The sequence below is a fragment of the Phaethon lepturus genome, unplaced genomic scaffold, assembly GCF_000687285.1.
Source record: "Phaethon lepturus isolate BGI_N335 unplaced genomic scaffold, ASM68728v1 scaffold951, whole genome shotgun sequence".
NCBI classification, from domain to species: Eukaryota; Metazoa; Chordata; class Aves; order Phaethontiformes; family Phaethontidae; genus Phaethon; species Phaethon lepturus.
Window position 1 is genome coordinate 98,631 of NW_010515380.1, and position 22,374 is coordinate 121,004.

The 22,374-nt window shown below is 42.9% G+C and overlaps 1 protein-coding gene across 2 annotated transcripts in view; it reads left to right on the plus strand.

Moving 5' to 3' along the window:
* The window catches only part of STARD13 (StAR-related lipid transfer (START) domain containing 13), a 121,641-nt gene that overhangs the window by 73,943 nt on the left and 25,324 nt on the right, over nucleotides 1-22,374 (plus strand). Inside the window, exons 1-4 of one of the 2 annotated variants that reach the window (XM_010295740.1) lie at nucleotides 10,499-10,523; nucleotides 11,801-11,872; nucleotides 13,922-14,003; nucleotides 22,128-22,191. In XM_010295740.1, coding sequence (XP_010294042.1) covers nucleotides 10,499-10,523; nucleotides 11,801-11,872; nucleotides 13,922-14,003; nucleotides 22,128-22,191 — 243 coding nt within the window. Of the gene's footprint in view, nucleotides 1-10,498; nucleotides 10,524-11,800; nucleotides 11,873-13,921; nucleotides 14,004-22,127; nucleotides 22,192-22,374 lie in introns of those variants that run through there. The other variant, XM_010295739.1, reaches the window with a different exon arrangement.

The following is a 22,374-nucleotide window of genomic DNA, read 5'->3' on the forward strand; positions in this document are numbered from 1 at the left end:
GCAGCCCAGCATGCTGTCTGCCTCATGTTCCAGCTGGTGTCTACCAGACCCCCAGGTCCTTTTCTACAAAGCTGCTTTGCAGCCTGTGGGCCACTCACTTGCTCTTTCACTCTTCAAAAATAGTGATCCAATAGAAGATATGTAACAAGAACATGGTACATGAATATACAACATGAACATACAACATTAATAAGTACATATAGCTACAATGTTTCAATGATTGGTTATTAATAATATTTATTAGTTATGGAACTATCAATGGTACATTGTAAAAATTGCTTTATAGCATACCAGGGTGGCAAGTGAGCATACACTTGAAGGTTTTCCAAATACCAGCAGGACTCAACATTTCCCTTTTCAATATGAGCTCAGCAGCTATTTTGGTCTTCAGGCCACTCTTTGGCCCGTAATACATAGAAGTTTAGATGCCACCTAGATTTCTTAACTTGGGAACCCAAAGGCAGAAACTCATAAAATAAGAGTCTGTTTTCAAAATTTGGCCCATAGCAACTCTATGAGTCACCAGAAGTTTTGGAATAGATCTCAAGGGATAGGATTGCTACCCCTTCTCTCCCTGTTTGTTAATGTTCCTTCCACATTAAAAATACAATTTATTTTATATTATAGCCCTTTAAGACTCACATTTTCCAGACCTTTATCCAAACACATTTTTCAGTGAACATACAGTGCTCATGTAACAAAGCCCTGCTAATTCTCAAGTGTGTGGTGCTCAGCTTTTGAATGGCAGGCCAAATAGGTGGGAAGGGCAGTGTGGTACTGGGGAATGGGTGGGTGGTACTCTGTCCTCCCAGTCTGTGCTGAGACAAGACTCATGGGGGCTGTCAGAAGGCAAGAAAAGGAATATAAATCCTAATGTGAAGGCAACCAAGCCCTTAATCACTTCTGCCCATTAGCAATACCAGAGTATTTTTCCTAAGAATAAAAGGAGGAGAGCCTGGTGTCCTTGTCAGCTCCCTATATATATATATTATTTGAATTTTATCCATCTCATAAATCCTTTTAGTAGTTTCAGCTGGATAAAGTATTCTCCTTGTTTCTTGTTATAAACTGCTGCAGCATTCGTTTATGCAGCTGCCACATTTCATTGTAATGCAGCTGCATTTCACCCAGGGATGAAGTGAACCCTATATATAACTTTCGCATCAGTTTTTATAACCATTTAAAGTGCCTCAAAATGAGATGTGGGATGCAAGCTACTGTTTTATTAGTGTCATCACAAAGTGCTGCATTGTACAAATCATTGTACAATTGTGAGCTAAGAAGAAAAGTGGTTTTGAAGTGATACTTGAAGATAGGGAGAGATTTTTTGGGTTAGGATGGATTTAAAAAAAAAAGGAAAATGCCAAAAAAAGGAAACAAACTAGCATGGAGCAATGTTGTATAAATTGAGTGGACATGTGGGACAGAGGGTAGCAAAAATGTCAGAGAAATAGATAGAGTTAGCTTTAAGTGATTTTGGAATGGAAGACACAGAAAGAAAAGGAGAAAGGGAAACCAGCAGTAAATAGAAATTATCATGATGATAAGTAGCAACCAAAGACCTGGAGAGGTCACTCAAAAGAAGACCTGAATCTCTTGGTTTTATCACATAGTTGAGCCATATAATGTGGATGTGACTTTTCACCATTGGTTGGTGCTATTAAACATCTTTGCTGTGTTATTAACGTTATGTTTGAGACTTTCAAGTGTTAAGACAACTTGGTGTCCAAATCTCATTGCATTCTCATATTTAGATACCTAATTGTGTGAACACCCTGTACCTCAGCAGAGGGTGTTACTTAGAAGTCTACATAATGGGAGAATTCCATGGGAACAGATTTTATGCTAAAGACTCTTAGGGACAGTGATGGCTATCTGGAAGGGGGGCTCATTACTCTGAATTAGGAGTCCCTCAGGTTATTTCTTGCTCCTGAGATCTTTATGTGTCCCTGTGTCCATCCCTGCTGGCTTGTTGTGCTTGGCTGCTTCAATGGCCCCTACGAGTCACCTCAGCTTAAAAACTTGGTGGGGTGTAGCACATCGTACAAATGTGTCTCCTACACTGTGAACTGTTAGTGGTTTCCCTGTTGTTGCAATGCTATTTGCATGGATACCTTCGTGTTATTAACATGAGTGAAACCATTATGTCATATACCTAGCTCTGATGAGATCTAGATATAAAAAATATTAATACAGACACCCTGTTCCCAGACCTGTAAAGTTTCATGCCTGGTGAACCTGCTATAAATCTCAGGCCTACCAGTTTTACCAGTATCCCATTAATTTAGAATAGGAATTCAGCATAATCCTTTCACCCAAAGGGGACTTAGGTTCCTAACTCCTTGCTGGAATAACACACATTTCTTCTTGGGAAATGCTCAAGATAAAAGGCTGATGATAGTTCTCCCAGCTGGGCTGTGCAGCATTTGGTTATAGTAGAGAACAAAACAATTGTCATCATGGTTGAAAGAAACATTTTATATAGTCCCGGACTATGTCTGAGCAATAGAAATGTCAGTAGCTCAGAAGCAAAAGCTCGATAAGGGGTCATCTAACTGGGGAAAAAAAAATCTCATAACACTGTCTTTAGTTTGGTTTCATTTATTCCATTCTGGTGAATCCTTTTCCAAACCTGTGGTGGTAGCAGTGAGTAGCCAGATAAGACACCAGCTCAGTTTTGAGTCCACTCGTCTAATGCCAATGTCCTTTGGCAATAAATTTTATAGATTGCTTTAACAAAATACTCTATCACTTCAGATTGCCTTTCTTCTTTTTCATTCCTCCCTTTTCATTAATCTCCCTGTCCTTGTGCTGCAAGGCAGAGTGAATAGAAGTTTCCAATTTCCTATTTTTGTATTACCCCTGATTCTGTACCCTTTTATCATAACCCTTCCTTATTCATCTGCTCTCCAAGGTAAACAGTCCCAATCTTTTCATCTCTCAGCATATGAGATTTTTTTTCATGTCCATAAATAATCACGCTTCTCACTTTCAACCCTTCTAAGAAGTCAGAACATGAATGGACATCATCTGACTATTATTCACCAAATGTAAAGAATTACACATAAAGAAACTACTCATGAGCTCGAAAGGATCTTTTTCTATTGACATTTGAATTATATTCAGCCACAGTAGTTTAAAAGGTCCATATTTTATTGTATTATTACTGGTACCACGATATTCTGCAAAAGCTTAAGGTCTATTAAAATAACACTTTGACAGCTTTATTTGTTCTTTGCTTGCAAAACATGACCTTGCCTCTAACAGTAATTATACAGTATGATATAAAATAATTCCAATGAAATTCCACTTTTGAAAACCTTATTATCAGGATTTATAGAATAGTATGCACCATGGTAAAATCATATAAATTCACTGTATGCTTATGTTTTATTCTATTTATGATACATTTGTACTATAAATGGTAATTTTATGGGTGCATGGTACAATTACCTTTGCATTACTATAGGAATTCTTCTGGAAGAGTCCCGCAGAGTGGAAGGGAATGGGGTACACCATTAGAGCTCTATCTAAAAGCATTCCCTCAAATAGAGTTCTCAGGAAATTATGCTAAAAGCCTAAATAATTTCAGAGCCATCAATATCCCTTGCACAAAAATTTATGCCATACTATAAATAAAAACTTAGAATTTTCCTTTTTAAAGAATTCTGGTGGGTATAATGCAACATGAAAGGTTACAGAAAATTTTATCTGTCTTTATTAAATTACATGGGACTTCTTCCTTAGGGAATATGAGAAGCTTTGTATTTTTCCATGATCTACACCATCCTGCTTGCAGTAGTGAAGCAAGACAATAATCTAGTAGTTAAGGTATTAACCTGCTCCTTGCAAGTTATAGATGTGAGCCTCTATTTTGCTGTGAATTTCCTACATGACCTTGGAAAGTAATCTTTTCTCACATTTACAAATATTTTCCTTTTCTTTACAATTTAGCACCTACACCCTATCATAAGTCTAACTTCTTATCTCTGAAGTAGCCTTGCAAATGACATTCAATGGAAACCTCTCAGCCTTTAGTGTTACAGAGTAGCTGTACAACAAATTGATGGGATTAGGTATCAGAAATTTGGGATTTGGTCTGTCCAGACCAGATTTCTAAAGGTATTACTAAGGAGTGACATAGCCATATTTTGGACCTGTTGAAGAGGGTCCAGAGGAGGCCACAAAAATGATCAGAGGGATGGAACACCTCTCCTGTGAGGACAGACTGAGAGAGTTGTGGTTGTTCAGCCAGGAGAAGAGAAGGCTCTGGGGTGACCCTACTGCAGCCTGCCAGTACTTAAAGGGGTTTATCAGAAAGATGGGGACAGACTTTTTAGCAGGGCCTGTTGCCATAGGACAAGGGGTAATGGTTTTAAACTAAAAGAGGGTAGATTTTGACTAGACAGAAGGAAGAATTTTTTCACAATGAGGGTGGTGAACCACTGGCACATGTTGCCCAGAGAGGTGGTAGATGCTCCATCCCTGGCAACATTCAAGGTCAGGTTGGACGGGGCTCTGAGCAACCTCCTCTAGTTGAAGATGTCCCTGCTCATTGCAGGGGGGTTGGACTAGATGACCTTTAAAGGTCCCTTCCAACCCAAAGACTCTATGATTCTATGATTCTCTTTTTATAGGCAGGTAAAGTAGTCAAGCACCTAATTGCCACCAACCTTATTTCTAACCAGCTTATGTGCTTTGAACTCCTTTAAATCCCCATCTGTAAAATAAGAATAAGAGTTACACAGATAAGTATCTTAAAGACTATGAGATGTAGGGGCAGAAGAGTAATGGGGGCCACTCACTGAGAAATATCTTAGACTGGGCTGCAAGAAGAAGCTGAAACTTGCTGGACCTGTTCTCATACAGCTTCAGCCTGAACTGAGCTTTCCTGCAGATCCCATCTGTCCTCATGAGTGCCCTTCTGGGAAGACATCAGGGTTGTGACACGGCTTGCTGTTGACATGACAAGCGTATGAGGCAAAAGGGATGAATCAAGGATCAGCTAGGCAAGGCGGAAGCTCTCCCACACAGTGTCTACAGCTGCCTTGAGCGTGCCTCAGGTGTAAGACACGATGAATGTTTCCTCCCTAGGAGTGTTCTCTGGTTCACTTTTCACACAGGTCCACAGAGGCTCCTGAGAGTAAAAGGTGTTATTAAACTCAGGGCTGAGCTAAGCCTCCAAACTGACCCTAAAATTCCAGATAGGTGTTGTTCTGGAAGATGCAGTACAATCTCTGTCATCCCAACAGGTTTCCTCCTCTTGAAGGAGAGAGTAAGACAAGGACCCAAAGTTAATGTAAAGCATAGCATCAGGCTAACCACCTACACACCCTATGAGCTGTGAGACCTCTTCCACCTAACAGACCGCCTTGTGATAGCCACTGGAGTTCACTGATGCGGCTGCACAGTAAAATGCGCTCCTTTCCAATGACTTGATTAATCATTTTCTCTAACACTCCCAGATACTTTATCTTAAGTCTTGTAAATTAGATTTAAGTGGTGAGCAATATAGGGGGAATAAAAAAGTAAGCGCAAACAGTGATTTGTTACAGACAGATGAATAATAAAAGTTATCACATAAAGTTGACATAAATGCAATAGATGGGATAATTATGTACCTTATTTATTCTAGTTGCTATTTCTTTCACTGCATTGTGCAAAAGTATATCTGAATCTTAAAAAAAAGATACAGTTTTAAAAAAAAGGGAGAAACACCAAAACAAAAGATAGAAATGACAGAGGGGGAAGAATGGTAGGGAGGCAGAAACAAGATGAAATGTGCTGGTTTCTAGACAGGAAAAGTGAAAGGACTGTAATATCTAGGTCTTAGCACCAATATTCGGGGACAGTGAAAAGATCCCAAGCTAGAAAATTCATTTACTTACATGATTTTCTCTTGACAGATCAATTTTCTCCAAACAACTTTTTAGACAGTTCTCTTTCACTGTCCCGGTGGTTTGGTTTTCTTGTGCTCATTAAAATGTAGCTGATGTGGACTAAACAGGACCCTTAGAGCATCTGGCTCAGTTTGCTAATCCAAGAGCAGACTGGTACCGGTTTGGGGCAGTTAGCTTTCTACCAGTTTAGAGGGTTCAGCTAGATCTGCAAAGCATTAGCCAGGAGCTGGTGTGGCATGAAGGGAAGCAGGAGAAGAAGCCAGCCGGGGCAGTAGCAGGAAGGGCAGGATGTCCCCTTTGCTGGCAGGTAGCTGCTGGAGCCTTTCTCTGGTGTTGGGCACTGTCAGAGCAGATTGTGAAGAATCAGAGAAAGTGTTGGGAGAGAGAAAAAGATGGCAAGAAACTATCTCCATTTCAGCCCCAGAATAGCCGGAGCACCCACATGATCTCTGCAGAATTGTGGCTTTTTGGTGCTGTAGTCATCCCTTCTCAAAGAAGGTTTTTGTGTGTGCAGATCCCAATTATAAATTGCTACTGGTAGAAAAGTGAAATGGAAAAGAGAGACTGTCAAACTTCAGCTAAAAAAATGAAAAAAAAACCCCACACTGAGAATTAAGTATTGTGAGACATATTGATGCTTGTCGATATTTGTGACTGGATTATCATCTAGCTTTAATAATTAATGATTGTCATTAACTGCTGCCCAAGTAAATGGAAAGCAGTAGGTAGATTATACCTGACTTTTTTTTTCAGTCAGCAGAGCAGGGCAGTACTGCATAAGCACAAACCCACCATCAGGTGCGCTGGGTGTGAGCAGCCTTTTGGTCATGTCAAGGTAAATGATGCTTGTGGGTCAGTGGTGGCTCACATGCTTCTGCGAGGACCTGTGGCTCCTGCAAGCACTTGAGCACAAGACTACGAGCCATGTCATCTCTCAAATCACTCTTCTCAGCGTGACAGCCATTCTCTGTGCTGTTCACAAGCTGCCTGGGAGTCACCTGTGAACACTTGCAGTTTTTCAGGTCCTACAGGGTTGTACCAAGACAGTGCAGCTGCTGCAGGCTGGTTCAGACCTGCGTTAGCCTTGATGTGCAAACAGAACTGGACCAACACTGACAAAAATACTTCTGCAACCCTCCGTTGACAGCTTCAGCTAGGTCTTTTTTGTTCTGTACTCATCCCTTCTCAAAGCAGTCTTCACTGATGTTTAACTAGCAAGTAACAAAAAGCAAATATTAGAGTATGTGCACAGAAAGAGAAGGTTAAACTGAGCATCTCAAATGATGTTTTAAGCATTACAATATGCAGTAATGAAAGCATTACAATATCCAGTAATGTATTGCATTCTGAGCTATAACTTGGATTACATGCTCAGAGCGAGATAACAGAAATCACCCTTGGTGACTGCTGAGGAGTAAATCCTTGGCTGTTCCTTTTCACCTAAACTGTAGGAGTGGCCAAGAGGGGAATGGGTGGAACAGGTGCTTTTAGCCAGTAGAAATACACTTGTATGAGCAAAGTCATATCTTTGGCTGGCCAGCAGCACATTGCACTTCTCCCCTTCTGCTGTCCTCTGAATAAGACAAAAAAGGTCTTATATTACATTATATCTAATCTAAATTTACCCTCCTTCAGTTTAAAGCCATTACCCCTTGTCCTATCACTACATGCCCTTGTAAAAAAATCCCTCTTCAGCTTTCTTATAGGCCCCCTTTAGGTCCTGGAAGGTTGCTACAAGGTCTCCCCAGAGCCTTCTCTTCTCCAGGCTGAACAACCCCAACTGTCTCAGCCCTTCTTCATAGGAGAGGTGCTCCAGTCTTCTGATCCCTTCATGCCTGTCCTCTGGACTTGCTCCAACAAGTCCATGTCCTTCTTATCTTGGGGGCCCTAGAGCTGAATGCAGTACCCCAGGTGGGGTCTCATGAGAGCAGAGTACAGAGGAAGAACCACCTCCCTCGACTTGCTGGTCATGCTTCTTTTGATGCAGTCCAGGATATGGTTGGCTTTCTGGGCTGCAAGCTCAGGTTGTGTTGAGCTTCTCATCAACCAACATCCCCAAGTCCTTCTCCTCAGGGCTGCTCTCAATCCATTCTCCTCCCAGCCTGTATTTGTGCTTGGGATTGTGCCAACCCATTTGCAGGACCTTGCACTTGGTCTTGTTGAACTACATGAGGTCTTCATGGGCCCATTTCTCCAGCCTTTCAAGGTCCCTCCAGATGGCATCCCTTCCCTCCAGCATGTCGACCACACCACATAGCTTGGTGTTGTTGGCAAACTTGCTGAGGGTGCATTCAATCCCACTTTCCATGTCACTGACAAAGATGTTAACAACACCGGTCACAATACCCCTGAGAAACGTCAGCCAGTCATGACTGGTTGCAGTGTTACAAACAGCCTAATAAAAAAAAAATCCAAACAACAACCAACCCAAAAAAGTGTGAGATTTACTTCCTTGGTTATTCCCTGCAATTATTCATCTATTGCAACCTGAGATGTTTTAGATCTTGCTTGGGCTCTAGGCTGCTCAGCAAGCTCCTCTCAGCAGCCAACTGCAAAAAACATCGAAATATGATAAGCATATAAGAGCATTAAATGGTAGCATTCTCCATCACCCACAGCCTCCGTTAGTTGTGCTTCCAGGCCAGATGAAACTAGAATGTACGTACAGCTGTTCTGAGTTGTAAAATACATTTTGAAATGGAATTGATTCATCTGTGTTTCATGAGATTGAGTACAGAGGAAGAACCACCTCCCTCGACTTGCTGGTCATGCTTCTTTTGATGCAGTCCAGGATATGGTTGGCTTTCTGGGCTGCAAGCTCAGGTTGTGTTGAGCTTCTCATCAACCAACATCCCCAAGTCCTTCTCCTCAGGGCTGCTCTCAATCCATTCTCCTCCCAGCCTGTATTTGTGCTTGGGATTGTGCCAACCCATTTGCAGGACCTTGCACTTGGTCTTGTTGAACTACATGAGGTCTTCATGGGCCCATTTCTCCAGCCTTTCAAGGTCCCTCCAGATGGCATCCCTTCCCTCCAGCATGTCGACCACACCACATAGCTTGGTGTTGTTGGCAAACTTGCTGAGGGTGCATTCAATCCCACTTTCCATGTCACTGACAAAGATGTTAACAACACCGGTCACAATACCCCTGAGAAACGTCAGCCAGTCATGACTGGTTGCAGTGTTACAAACAGCCTAATAAAAAAAAAATCCAAACAACAACCAACCCAAAAAAGTGTGAGATTTACTTCCTTGGTTATTCCCTGCAATTATTCATCTATTGCAACCTGAGATGTTTTAGATCTTGCTTGGGCTCTAGGCTGCTCAGCAAGCTCCTCTCAGCAGCCAACTGCAAAAAACATCGAAATATGATAAGCATATAAGAGCATTAAATGGTAGCATTCTCCATCACCCACAGCCTCCGTTAGTTGTGCTTCCAGGCCAGATGAAACTAGAATGTACGTACAGCTGTTCTGAGTTGTAAAATACATTTTGAAATGGAATTGATTCATCTGTGTTTCATGAGATTGAATTAAGCAAAAGTAAAAAGTATAAAGACTTGTCTTTTCTCCAAGCATTTAATAAAAATATTCAGTCTCACTGGAACATAATAGAGATGTGCTTTCAGCACACAGATGTGCAGTAGTGAGAGCCACGTTTTATGTAAGCTGCTCATTCTTTTGTGCAGTGTTAAGAACTGAATGTACTTTCATACTCCTTTTTTTGGCCTTGACATGAACTAATGTCAAAGCAAATGAAGACCTGGTGGTAAAACCTTTTCAGCACTGCTAATGAGTGTGGCCATTGCAGAGCCTTTACTGGCTGTCTAATCATCTTCAGGGAAATTGGGCTTTTGATAAGTAGACTTTGTATTCTGAATTTTTATTTCTGCAACAAAATTTGCTGGTGTGATTCAGTATTTAGAGGATCAGAAAGGTGTGTGGGTCACATACTGCAGCGTATATTCAAAGCAAGTTTTATGGTGAGCTTCAATGGGTAAAGTCATTAAGGGTATAACGAGTGATTTGAACAGAATAACATGGGGAAAAATTCACACCAGCATCTCCTATCTATAAAAACGCATTTTAGTAGAAAACAGATTTACAACTGGAATTTTTTTTGCATGCAAGGCAGAACACGCAGAAGAGCAACTAAGCCTGATTTTCTTTTTCCAGTTCTATTACTTGGTTTATATTTAGGGGTTTGTATTATGGCTGCCTAGGTTTTACAACCACAAACGTGTTAAAACCCTTGACTTGTTCATTCAGGTTGCATAATAAGCAAAATAAAATGTCTACTTTCTTCAACACCCTCACACTCCATTCCTTAGTGTTTTGCAAATGTAGGAGTTGTTTTGACTTTGATCTTGTAACCCAAACCTGTTCAAGTGGTAGATCCTGATCTAGATCTGGGCAGCAAGGAGATATTGCCCAGGTTTCCTCAGCAACCCACATTTATCTGGGTGAACCTCTACCTTCAGTTGTTCCACCAATTGCTCTGGGAGCAGCTGCACATGCAGGCAGTGTGGGTGCTGGGCAGAGCCGGACCTGGCACGCTGCCCATGGAGCTTGGTAAAAATTGAGGTACCCTACTGTCAACATGCATCGGCCATCTCAGAGGTTGGGTGCATAACCATGTGTGTGACCGCTGGAGTGCACAAAATCTGTTTCCCTGGAGACACTTCAAAATTTATCCTCTGTTTTTGTGTAGCTGACATTTATTTACTGCTGCTTTAGTAGTTGCATGGGGTGGATCTGCCCCTACTGTGCAAAACACTTTAGGTCTTATGTAGTGCCCAACTTGAACATGATTTTCTTCCATTTCCTGATGCTCACCTATACCTACTCTCACTCCTAAAATAAGGAGGGACTATTCTCTTGTCCAACTGATGATTCCCACACATCTTCCATAGGGGTGGGATACATCTGACCCAGTGAAAGCTGTTTGAAAGGGGAAGCCTAATCCAGCATCAGCTTTATCCATACTTCTAAATAGTGAAGAGGCAGGGACAAAATGACACAGACTGATTCCTCTCTTCACTGCTTAGTACTAGCCTTCTGAAGAAAAGATTTGTCATGATAGATAACTGAAACAGTCCAAAACAGGCCTGGAAGTGGATTAAAATTAAAGAGTGAGCAGTCTGGGGTCCACTGCTTGCAGCTACTGCCTGTATCTATTTTATTTAGCTGCACAGACATGCCTGTAGCTGTTTATCCTCCCTCTGCCTGCAGCCACAAGGGAAAAGCATTGTCAGTAGTTGATTTATCCCACCTATTTTAGACGCTTCTTTAAGGTGAGATGAATCACTCTTTGGAAGTAACTGTCTCTCTATTCACTATGGAGGGAATCTACATAATGGGGTTCAGATGGCTGAAGGTAGGAAGGCGCATCCTACCTGTGCAATTGTCCCTTCAGTAATATGAAGTCTGAGGGGACAGTAGTAACATGAGACTTGCACTGGGGTTTTCCTGGCAGAGCTTTCAGTGGCTTTCACATGGGATTGTTCTCCACAAGAAGTGTCAGAGCAGAAGAAAACAGAGTGCTTGCTCTTTGTCGTCCCATTTCCGCCCTGCTTCATCTTCATCTTTCCCCAACAACTTACCCTTGGGGGAGGATAGGACACAGGACCACAAACCTGGCTGAGCAACTTCTGCTGCTGCATGGAGATGATTAACACTTCATCCAGGTCACCGAGTGTCTACACAAACCTCAGAGTCCTGTGGAGGCAGGTGAATTTCTTTGAGGGAATCTATTTTATTTTCTGGTGCTATAAAGAAATACTTCAGAGTGATGGCAGTACTCTTAAGCAACAAACAGATACTACCAAATCTCTTCACTATTTCCTTGTAAAATGCAAAATAACAATGTGTCAACTTTTTTCTCTTTTCTCTTTCTGCTCAGAAATTGAAGCAAAGGAAGCGTGTGACTGGCTACGTGCAGCTGGATTTCCCCAATATGCTCAGTTCTATGAGGGTAAGTAGGTTTCTCCCCTCTTTGTGCAGTACTGAAAGTGCACTGGACCCTTGCCAGGAGAGCTTGCAGTTGGCCAGCTCTACATTTGACTGAGTTATGGCCATGGCTGGCTGCCTCACAAAGCCTCAGCTGCTGGAGTTATATGAGTACCTAAAGAAAAGTAAGATTCTTGCCCTCATAGCCATGGGAAGAAAAAAAAAAGAGAGAGATAGCTTGTGTAAATCTCAAAGTTTAACAAAAACAAGTACAAAAAGTCCAAATACATAGGCCTTTTTTTTAAAAAAACTTCCTGAACTGCATCTAAAATAAGATCAAAAGCACTGAAAGTTGCTGAAAATGTCAATCTTATTGAAAACTCTGCAAAGTTACCAAAAGTGAATAATCTGAGCTGCATTTTACATTTGCAAAGCAAGAAAAGCCAGTATTTTGGTGCTCACTCAAAGCAAATGTCCATGTCCCCTTCCTAGCTGTAAAGTTTGTGCCCAGGGAAGCGGCGTCCCTGAGGGCAGCGCAAGTGGTTGCACTGCTACTGCGTTCAGAAGCAGTTTAGGGACCGGGGCTGGGTTTTTCCGGCTCTCCCTAGCTCCATGCTGAGAGAGAAACTGCAGCTGATCCTCATTTTTCCCAAACTGCATATTCTGTCTGCCAGAGACACAGAGCCAGCTCAGGCCCGCTTGGGCTTATTAGCTGAAGTGCAGCTCCGCCAAACGCCGCTGGACACCTTCCAGGGTCAGCTTGGGTCTGGAGGCAGCACGGCTCCACGCGTGGAGCCGTGGCCAAGAAACCTCGTGGGTCAGAGCCAGCTCTGCTGAGAGCCAGCTCAGACACCCATCCATCCCCTCACGCGGGGCTGAGGGCAGTGGGGAGCATGATGCCAAGGACACCTCTGTGGCTTCTGATGGCCATCTGAGGTCCCACAAGGCTCAGGTGCTGGCTCCTGACGGGCTGCTCGAGGGCCCAGGGACTAGGAGCACCAGGCAGAGATGCTCAGGCGGCTCTGCAGGAGCCATGCAGGCTCTGGTAAACCCAGCAAGAAACTAAGACTAGTTAGCCTGCCAGCCCAAAGCTGACACAGATGTGTGTCTACCACAGTCCCTGGGTGCCCAGTAGTACTTTTGCGTCTGCCTTCTAATCAGAGTCCCTCAGACACTCGTGCCCCAGAGAAAGGAGAGCCTGCTGATGGCCGAACTCAAAGGGACGTTCCCTCCAAAAACCAACCTGTGCTGGGCTCCCACAGTCACCGTACAGTCAATAAGTGCTCTAGACAGCCTGCGTCTCTGAAAACAAGGTCCTTTTTACAGGCATCTATTATGTCAGTGTTAGGCACCAGTGTCTGAAAATGCTGGCTGCGGTTCCTGTACCCCCGAGTCCTGCTGCGGTACCTAAGCACGGCAGCACGGTCTGGAGAGCAGCCACAGCGCTGGAACCCATCCCACCGTTACGGAGCCCACTAATGTGTTGCAGCCATGTCACTTTTCATTACAAATGTCAGCTTCCAGCACGCTAGTCTGGCTTATTAGCTAATGTTGGGGGTTATAATTCAGCTCATTTTTTTGGTGTCTGTTACTCGAGTAACCCTTTGTCTGAAATGGTTGTTACTGGGACATGTGTTAAAAGCAAAAAGCACAGAACACTTCTGTTTCATGGGAAAAGTCTGTCTAGCAAATAACTCATTAAGTCACTGTGATGGGAATGGAGAACGTTGCTGCTTATGCGGATGAAGAAAGTGTGGTGGTAATTCCCTGATCTCATTTGTTTGTGTTAGGCACTAGAAAGAACAGCTAACAATTGAGTATCTTGTTAAAGTCAAAATGAAATAATCTTGCTCTCTCTTTGGTGTACAGGATGTTCAACTATATCTTTAGCAGAAAAAAAAAAAAATAACGTGACTGAAAGGGTCACAGATACAGCTGGAAGGGACCCAGAGCTGAGTGAAATCGGTCATACTAGATTTCAGTGAGCAAGCACATGCAAAGCATTTTAGATGCAGACAGTGTATTTTAATTTGAATAGCAAGCAGTCATCTTAATATTGTGTCTCCTTTTATAGACTCCCAGTTTCCCATTGACATTGCTGCAGTAAAGAAAGATCATGATTTCCTTGACAAGGACCTTGTAGAACCTCTTTGCAGGTAAATTACACCTTAAGTTTCTTTTCTGATAATTTACAAACATAAGCTGTTTTGTTATTGTTAGCACAGCAGCAGAAGCAGCAGCATAGATGTTTGCTTGTCCACGTGTATTAAGCAATGATATCTATAACGATACCATTCTGAATTAATTTCTCTTACGGAAAGTCCTGGAGTAGGACCCACTACACTCAGAAAACATCGCATTGACTGGAAACACCTGCGTTTTAAGAAAGAACTAGCAGTAGTACAAGCAAACCCTGAATAAATGAGAGTCACATTTGAGTCGCAAATGAGTAACTCTCATGTCCAAGCACAGCAGAAAAGATGAGACTTCATTGCACGGAATTCAGCGAGCACTTTCTCTGGCAGCAGGCGTGGTTTTCATACGGCTGTGATTCCCTTGGTACTCTCCTTTTGGCACCAGTAGCACAAGCGGGATCAGAACCTCGCAGTACTACAGCTGCTACAACTAGTCACTGGTTTGCCCCTCCCTGAGGGCTTGTGTTTACTGTTTATCCAGCTTTTCATGCTCTGCCTGTGATGAACATACCGTATTGCATTGCTCAAGTTCTATCCCCCAGGACTCAAGAAGCAGCGATTCTGCAGTAGTTTTGCAAGACCACGTTGCAGAGGCATCGTTCCCCTCTTCTTTCTCCGGTGCTCAGCACAAGCTGGGTCCTGCTCCTCTCCTCTTCAGCAAGGACAAAGGAGCATCTGGCCCATAACCAAGCAGGCTTTATTACATGTTATGGAAACTTTCACAACACCAACATCAAGATAATTGGTCAAAACTCTGTTTCCCCTTCTGCAACTGTGGCTAAAGTCATCAGAAATTATATGCTGTTCCACTGAACATCATACTGTGCATTGCAGGGATTAAGTAGTCTGTGACTTTCTTCTCCCAAGTAACTAGGGATAGGACAAGAGGAAATGGCCTCAAGTTGCGCCAGGGGAGGTTTAGATTGGATATTAGGAAAAATTTCTTCACTGAGAGGGTGGTCAGGCATTGGAACAGGCTGCCCAGGGAGGTGGTGGAGTCGCCATCTCTGGAAGTGTTCAAAAAACGTGTGGATGTGGTGCTTCAGGACATGGTTTAGGGGACATGGTGGCGCTGGATTAATGGTTGGTCTTGATGATCTTGAAGGTCCTTTCCAACCTAGTGTTTCTGTGATTCTGTGATTCTGTGATGGAGGACTGCAGAGAGGGTTTCTGTGAACCATAGAAAATAGGGCTAGAAGAGAGTTGATCTGGTCCATCTCTCCATTCCAGATGTCCTCCTTCCTTGGAGGATCCAGGTAATTCCTGGCCATAGGTGTTAGAATGCCTTCCCAGAACTGCAAATGAGACCTATTGCTTCTCATTTTGTCTGTTACAGATAGGGGGAACAGAATGTTCTCTTTACATCTGCAGTAGTCTTTGTGGCTGAAGACAAATCAGTAGGAAAGACCTGGATCCTTCAGTGATTGCTCTCAAGGATGCCGGGGAGCAGAATAACTGCAGATTTGATCCACTGTTGTTCTGTACAGCTTAGTGGCAGGGATTGCTATGCCCATGCCTAAGAAACCTTCTTCCCACACATACATGCATCGTCCTGCTTCAGTCTGGCATGATGAAAGACATTGCTGTAGTTTGGGAACTGGAAAGTGGTAGGCAGTTGAGATCTCTCTGTCCTTTCCCACAAAGCTGAAGGACCATCCAAAAGTGCAAATATGATGCCTGTCCCCGTCCCTTTCTTGTGAGAGCAAATGGTGAGGTGCAGTCATTGCATAGCTCTATGACCCTTCCCAGTCTTTCTTCTCTGAAGTAATTAGCAATGGTAGTACTTCAGTTATGGTCACCAGGCATCCAACGCTGATGCAGCTAAATGGGAACTCATGTCTTGCTCTTCTGGCCTCCCTGTAGACTCACAGATATACCTATAACAATTACACTAGGTTTATATATTTATGAGGATTTTTTTGTGAGATGAACAGCTAAGGGCTGGGTGGTTTTTCTTCTCTTTTATTGAAATAATAGATTTTGGAAAATAAACTGGTAGCTGGAGAGATACACTCGTGTGACAAAATGCTTTATATTAGCCTAAATCGAGTGATACTGCTGAGGCCTGTAATACACAAGCATAGACACAGATCTTTCCAAATTATTTTATTCAAAGATAAATCATTTGACCTGTTGACTTAAATTTTTATTAGCAGTTTTTAAACAGTTTACATCTAAAAAAGGAATAACACCTCATATACTAGCCTGGTAGAAATACAAGTATTATGTACAGGTTATGTTTTTGGATTGCAGACATTTAATTTGCTGTAACTCAGCAGCTCCAAACCTTTAGCTGAGAGCAAGCCGTGAAAGCAATTGTGCCAAACGTCAAGATTCATATTCATCAGAAACACTAAACAGTGTCAGCAGCTGCCCCCAGTACCAGCTTTGTTACTGTATTAGTTATCAAACCAACATCTTCCAAGTTTTCCAGTGCACTGGAAATCTTCACAGCTCAGCTGACCACTGTGGCTGGTTTTCTACCCTTGCTTTGCTCTGTGGTGATGGTACTACAAGGTGCATGCCAGTATATCATACGAGAGCTGCAAGCTGTGATTCACTTTTATGAAATAGAAAGTTAAAAAAAGGTTGGTTATTATTTCTGTATGCACCGGTTCCAAGGTCATGAGCCAAACTTCCATTATGCAAATACCCAAACCTGCCCTCAAAGCTATGCATGACCAAGCCTTCACACTGACTAATAGCGTATTCAGCCCAGAGTACTGAACAAAATGGTATTCTCATTTTTATTTGGAGGATAATTTTAAAGCTGGAGTGCCAGAGTGCATGATCAGTTTCAGCAGAGTTTTAGCTCTGAACGGTAATTGTTCTAGCACAAACACTGAATTTCTCTGCTCTTGTGTATTGAAATCACACTCAACCTCATTTTATAATCCATTTTCTTATGGCGTTGCAGTATACAAGACAACATGAGGTACAAATGCAGAGGAACCTTTTCTTTTTTAAGGCAGCTTGTAGTGTTTTATTCAGAAAGCCTGACTCCCCGTTGTAAAAGATTTCAGTGACCTTTCTGAGATAGTCTAACACTCCTGCTGTTTGAAATATCATTTGAAAATTTGGCAGAGTAAAGACCAAATCTGAGGCCTTTGGGTTAGAGGCATATCTATCAAGAGATTCCATTCAGACTTTATTGAGTAACAAACAATAGAAAATTGCCATGCAATCTGCAGGCGAGTGCTGTCAGCCTGCCAAAATAATAATTGGGCATGAAAATTTTATAGCTGGATCTCTGTGTCATTTCCAAAATAGCAGCAACTAACTCTGCCCTGGGAACTTTTGTGGCCACTGTGATAAGAAGGTGAGAAGGAAAAGCCAAGCCATGTTGTACTTTCTGTATTCACGTAAACACAGTGACTAAGGATATAAAGAACAAGTATGTAAGTCTGATACAAAGGCCCCTAAACCAAGCTCTTAAAACCTGAACTGTGTCCAGCAGCCAGCAGCCTCTTTTTCCATAACTAGTGTCTCTTAGATAGCTTGTAAATACTCCAAAGGTCACTACCCATGGGACATCCTACCATTAGAGTTTTGAAGTGGTGGCTGTATAGTCAGTACGGAGCCTAGTATAGTCAGTCTGCTGAGCCATATTGCTCTGGGTGCTGGTGGGAGATAAGCCCGGCTCTCCACACGCAGCACGGAAAGCCCTGCTCTGAAGTCAGTAGAATGGCTCTCATTGACCTCAGGGAGAGTTGACTCACCTCATGTGAGCATGCAGCCTATAAAGTAACTCCGTTGCGGCCATGACAAATGGTCATAGGAGTGGAAAACAGCGTATTCTCTTCACGCACAAAGCTGGTGGAGCAGGGCTATGCCGTCACGAGCTTCGCACACCAGCTCTGCCGGTACTGAGAGGACCCCTATTCAGTGTTCAGACCTCAGCAGAGCCCAGCACAAGGAGCTGGATGTCCTCTTCCCCAAATTTCACAGCACCAGAAGCAGCCAGCTAGGGGCATGGGCATGCAGCACCTAAACTTGTCTAGGAATAATGGTTAAAGAAAGAAATAGTGTCATGTTTCCCTCAGAGAGGACTTTACAGAAGCATATGTGTCTGCCTGGCCACAATCCATAAGAGAGGACATTTGCAGATCTGCAGGGGTAGGAGACGCTGTGCTGTCTATGCTAGCCCTCCCCATGGTGCCTCCTCCTGGTGCCTCCTCTTGCACAACCAGTTGATGCTCCTGGCTGCATTCCCCACCAGATGCTTGGAAGCAGCTGCAGAACAGGTCCGGGGGAATGCATGGAGCTCCAAGTCACTTTAAAGCTGTCTTCCCATTATCTGGATGGCTCTTCAAGTAGGACAACACATCAGGCATGAGGTTTCAGCTAATCAGATCCTGCATTGTTACAGGCTTGTATTTATTTGTAAATGCTGCTTAGTGCTGTCCTTGATATGAACGTCAGAGATTTCCTGCTTCTAAAAAACTTCCATCATAAGGGTTTATAAGTACAGCACTGATATTGGGATTCAGAGCCCTAAATGCCTGTGTCTAATGCCATCTTAGATCTCCCAAGATATCTCTGTGGGCTGGCTGGACTAAGAGGACCTGCAGCAGCTAAAGGCCAGGCTTGATGCTCTAGGAGATTTAAATAGCATCAGATACCTCTGTGTGGGCACCTGAATTGCTCCGCTGACATTTAAGTGTTGTTTCAAGGGACACTTCTCAACATAGAGGTGATGTTTCACCATAGACATGATGTTTCATCACAGAGATAAGTGTTAAACTACAAAGGTAATGTTTACCTGTGATGGCCTGGAGAAGAAATAAAATTAACATCAGTGAAGCACTTGCTGTGGTAAATATTTTGCAGGCTTCCCCTGAACACTGCAGAACTTCCCTGACAAGCATTCAAATGCATCTGAGATTATTTGGTTTTTATATAGCCACCTCTCTTGTGTTCATTTAATGTGTTTTTTCCTGCCTTTTCTCAAGTCCAGATTTTGTGTTTTCTTAGCATTACAGGCAGTCTTTTCCCATGTTTATAAGCAGTGATGTGAAAGTGTAGTGCTTCTCTCACTTTGACTGGGACATTAGTGACAGCCTTTTGTAGCAAGAGACTTTTTTTTTTTTTTTTTTTTTGAAAGATTTGCTGAGGACTTGGCTGTCAGTCATGTAATGACTTTAAACAGATGAGAAAAGCTTTCTGACACCGCTGGCACATCAACAAGGCATAAGAAGTTGAAACAAACTGGCTTTGATTGGAGTTGTTAGTACCAGGCAGGCTCACAAATATGATCATTAGTTTCTCTAATTTCACTGGCAAATCTTCCCATAGCATTGGAAGAGCCCCAGAAATCCCGCCGACGTTTTGTAGATGGGTGAATTTAAAACCTGAGGTTGAGTCCCTGGCACCCAGTAAAAAGTAGTTTTGTTTTTGATGGAGCTAATTCTTCATAGTAAAGCCAGGTTAGAAAGCAGCCAGGACAATAGTTTGGCTTCCCAAGCCTCCAGTTTAAATAACAATATTCACTTTTACATAGCTGACCTCTCAGTCCCTGCTGAAACAAACTCGCTCTCAAATGCTGTTAGCGGGAAAGCGATGGCTTTGGACGGCCTTGGTGGTTTCACCATGTGCTTTCTGCACCCTTCCATGCTGAAGCAGCAGCCCGTCTTAACAGGACTGCGACGACACTTTCTGCCGTCGGCAGGACACGTGCAGAGGTACCTGGGTGCAAACAGGGAGGCGGATATGCCAAGGGCTGTCGCTTTCTTGTCTTCTCACTCCCGAAGCGAGCGGCTTGCTCCTCAGTTTTTAGAAGGCAAGCGGCATCGCAGGGAATGGAAGGAGCACTGTTCCCTGTCTTTAAAATGTTTTCTTCTGCATCTTCTCCTTAACAGCTGCAAAGAGGCAGTGAGTGTAGGGGTGTTGGGCAGACTATTGAGGAAGCAGTTGCCAGGATGACCTGCCAGGGGCTGTTGTGGAGACCAGGGCCTGCTCCGTGGCCCTCTTTCTCCGGAGAGTTTCCTCAGTGCCTGCTCTCATGGGGGCAAGGGAGGTGGAGTCGATGGCTTGGTTTTCAGAGTTGAGGAGCAGCTTGAGAGGAGGCAGTGGTTTCTCAGGGTTTCTGGGTCTCTGGGCATTAATTCAGCTCACGCCTGTCTCCTGGCCAGCCTTGCAGGACATATTTCGGTCAAGGAAGCAGGGAGCTCTTCCCTGTCCCTGGTCTGGCTGCTCACCATGTAAAGGTGTGCAGACACTGCGGCAGCTGGATTTAGTTATTCAGCTGCGAGCGCTCAGGTGGTCAGACAGTCCAGCGGTGCGTGGCACACAGTGGCATGTCAGTGTGGAAATGTGGCTACAAACTTGTCCCTCCGGCACAGGCCGGCTAATGGAGAGGTGCAGGGGCTCTGATCTGAGCCTCCGGCTCGCCTCTTGGACGAAGCTGTCTCCAAGGACAGAAAGTTGGGCTTGAGTCCTTTGAAAATGTGTCCGTGCCTCTGTATCTTTGGAATCGATGACAATACACAAACTCAAACATTTTGTACTCAAAAGAAGCTCTGAACATTATTCAGCCCCAGGGCCCCAAGAAAATGTAACTTTGGGTTTAGAAATTCCATGTTTGGGCAAAAGACGAACTTTGCAATAATAGATGTAATCCCTGAGGAGGAGGATTTGTGGGCAGAAGGCTGAAGATATAGCTGCAGAGCCACAAAGCCTGAAATTTATTACAAGAACATTACTATCATGCATGCGGGGTGTGCTCGTGCATGCATTATACTCACATTAATATGATGAGCACAGGACTTTTCTCATATGACATAACGGGTTTATCAGCTTGAGTTAGGGAGGAGTACTTTATCTACAAATGAGCAGGTGATATTTTGTGAGGGAATTGTTTTTAAGATCCACATTTTGTGGGCTGGTTCTTTATCGGTGGCAATTTGAAAGGCTTTCTAATATTAGGACTCCTAGGGAGGAATGTGTTAATGCCATAATGTTCTTATGTTACGTGAGAGATTATATTATTGATGTGATTTTTTTACATGTGTCCTTGTAACTTGTCACATGCATTTCAAATGTTACCAGTTCTGCAGTTTTGCAGCCTCTTCCTGAGACCCAGGAGCAACAGGGGCAGCTCTTGCTGCAAAGACGCAGGAGATGCAGGCAGCCTACAGAAGAGTGCGGTGGGCGCAGGGCTCTCTCACTCTGCCTCTCTTCATTTTGAAATTCAGCCCTAAATCTGGAAAACGTTCAAAAGACAAACATATTTAACTCTGAGCCTCTGCTTTTAGAAGATGGATGCTTTCATTAGTCAGGGCCTTTAAGTGTAAATAAAACTAAGCGATTATGATTAGCATGGTAGGTTCACTATTGAAAAAGCACGTTTTCTTGTCCTCTGATTGTCTTGTGCACACATGCACATGCATTCACCTTCCATCTTTGTCAGATTGTCATTTCAACACACTATCATCACGGGCTAGCCTTGGATTTAAAGAACAGCAGCATTGCAGTGCCCCTGGTTAACATCATTACAAACAAAACATGTCCCAAAATAACTAAAAAAAATTGTTTAAAAATATTAACTTGTCTATAAAATCCATAGGTATGGGAAAGAAGCTATTAGCAGTGAAGAAACATTAAGCTAATTGCTAAAAGTTCTTCTTTATGTCAACTTTTTAAAGGAGGTACTAACTGCCTAAAGTGAGGAACTGCATCTTTTTCTTTTGTCTTTTACAAGTACTTTGAAATCTCCTAACATTAACCTTAAATCATTTTAGACCAATTATGTTACGTTCCTGCAGAAGGCAACTTGCCTCCTTATTCTTTTATGATTTCCCCAGCCATCAGAGGTGTTTGTTTATATCTATTTCCTTCACTAAGTACTTAAATGTCTATGAATTAAAAGGCAATATATAAAACCTGGCTATCAAGTAATGTGAAGCTAACACATTTAATGCAGCGGTCTTGTTATTAACCTGGAATAATACAACCGGTATCGTTTCTGAAGCCTGTTGTATGCAGGTAGCACCCTACAGGCAGATAAGAGAAAAGCTTTTGAACTTATGAAAAGTCATGCCCTTTAATCAGAGGCTGCTAATCTTTTGAATTTGCTTTGCCCTGTAGACGACTGAACACACTGAACAAGTGCGCCTCAATGAAACTCGATGTGAACTTCCAAAGAAAAAAGGTAAGGAAACTTCATGAAATGTGTTGGCTTTGCCCTGGCTTTTGTGATAAGACGTCCCCAATTTAGGCTTTAAGTCAGTAATGCTCTTAAAAGTAAGTTAAGTGTATTTGACTTTGAACATGTGTGTCAGCATTATCTGGACACATGATAATGTGGATCGCTGAATCTGGAAAATATAAATAA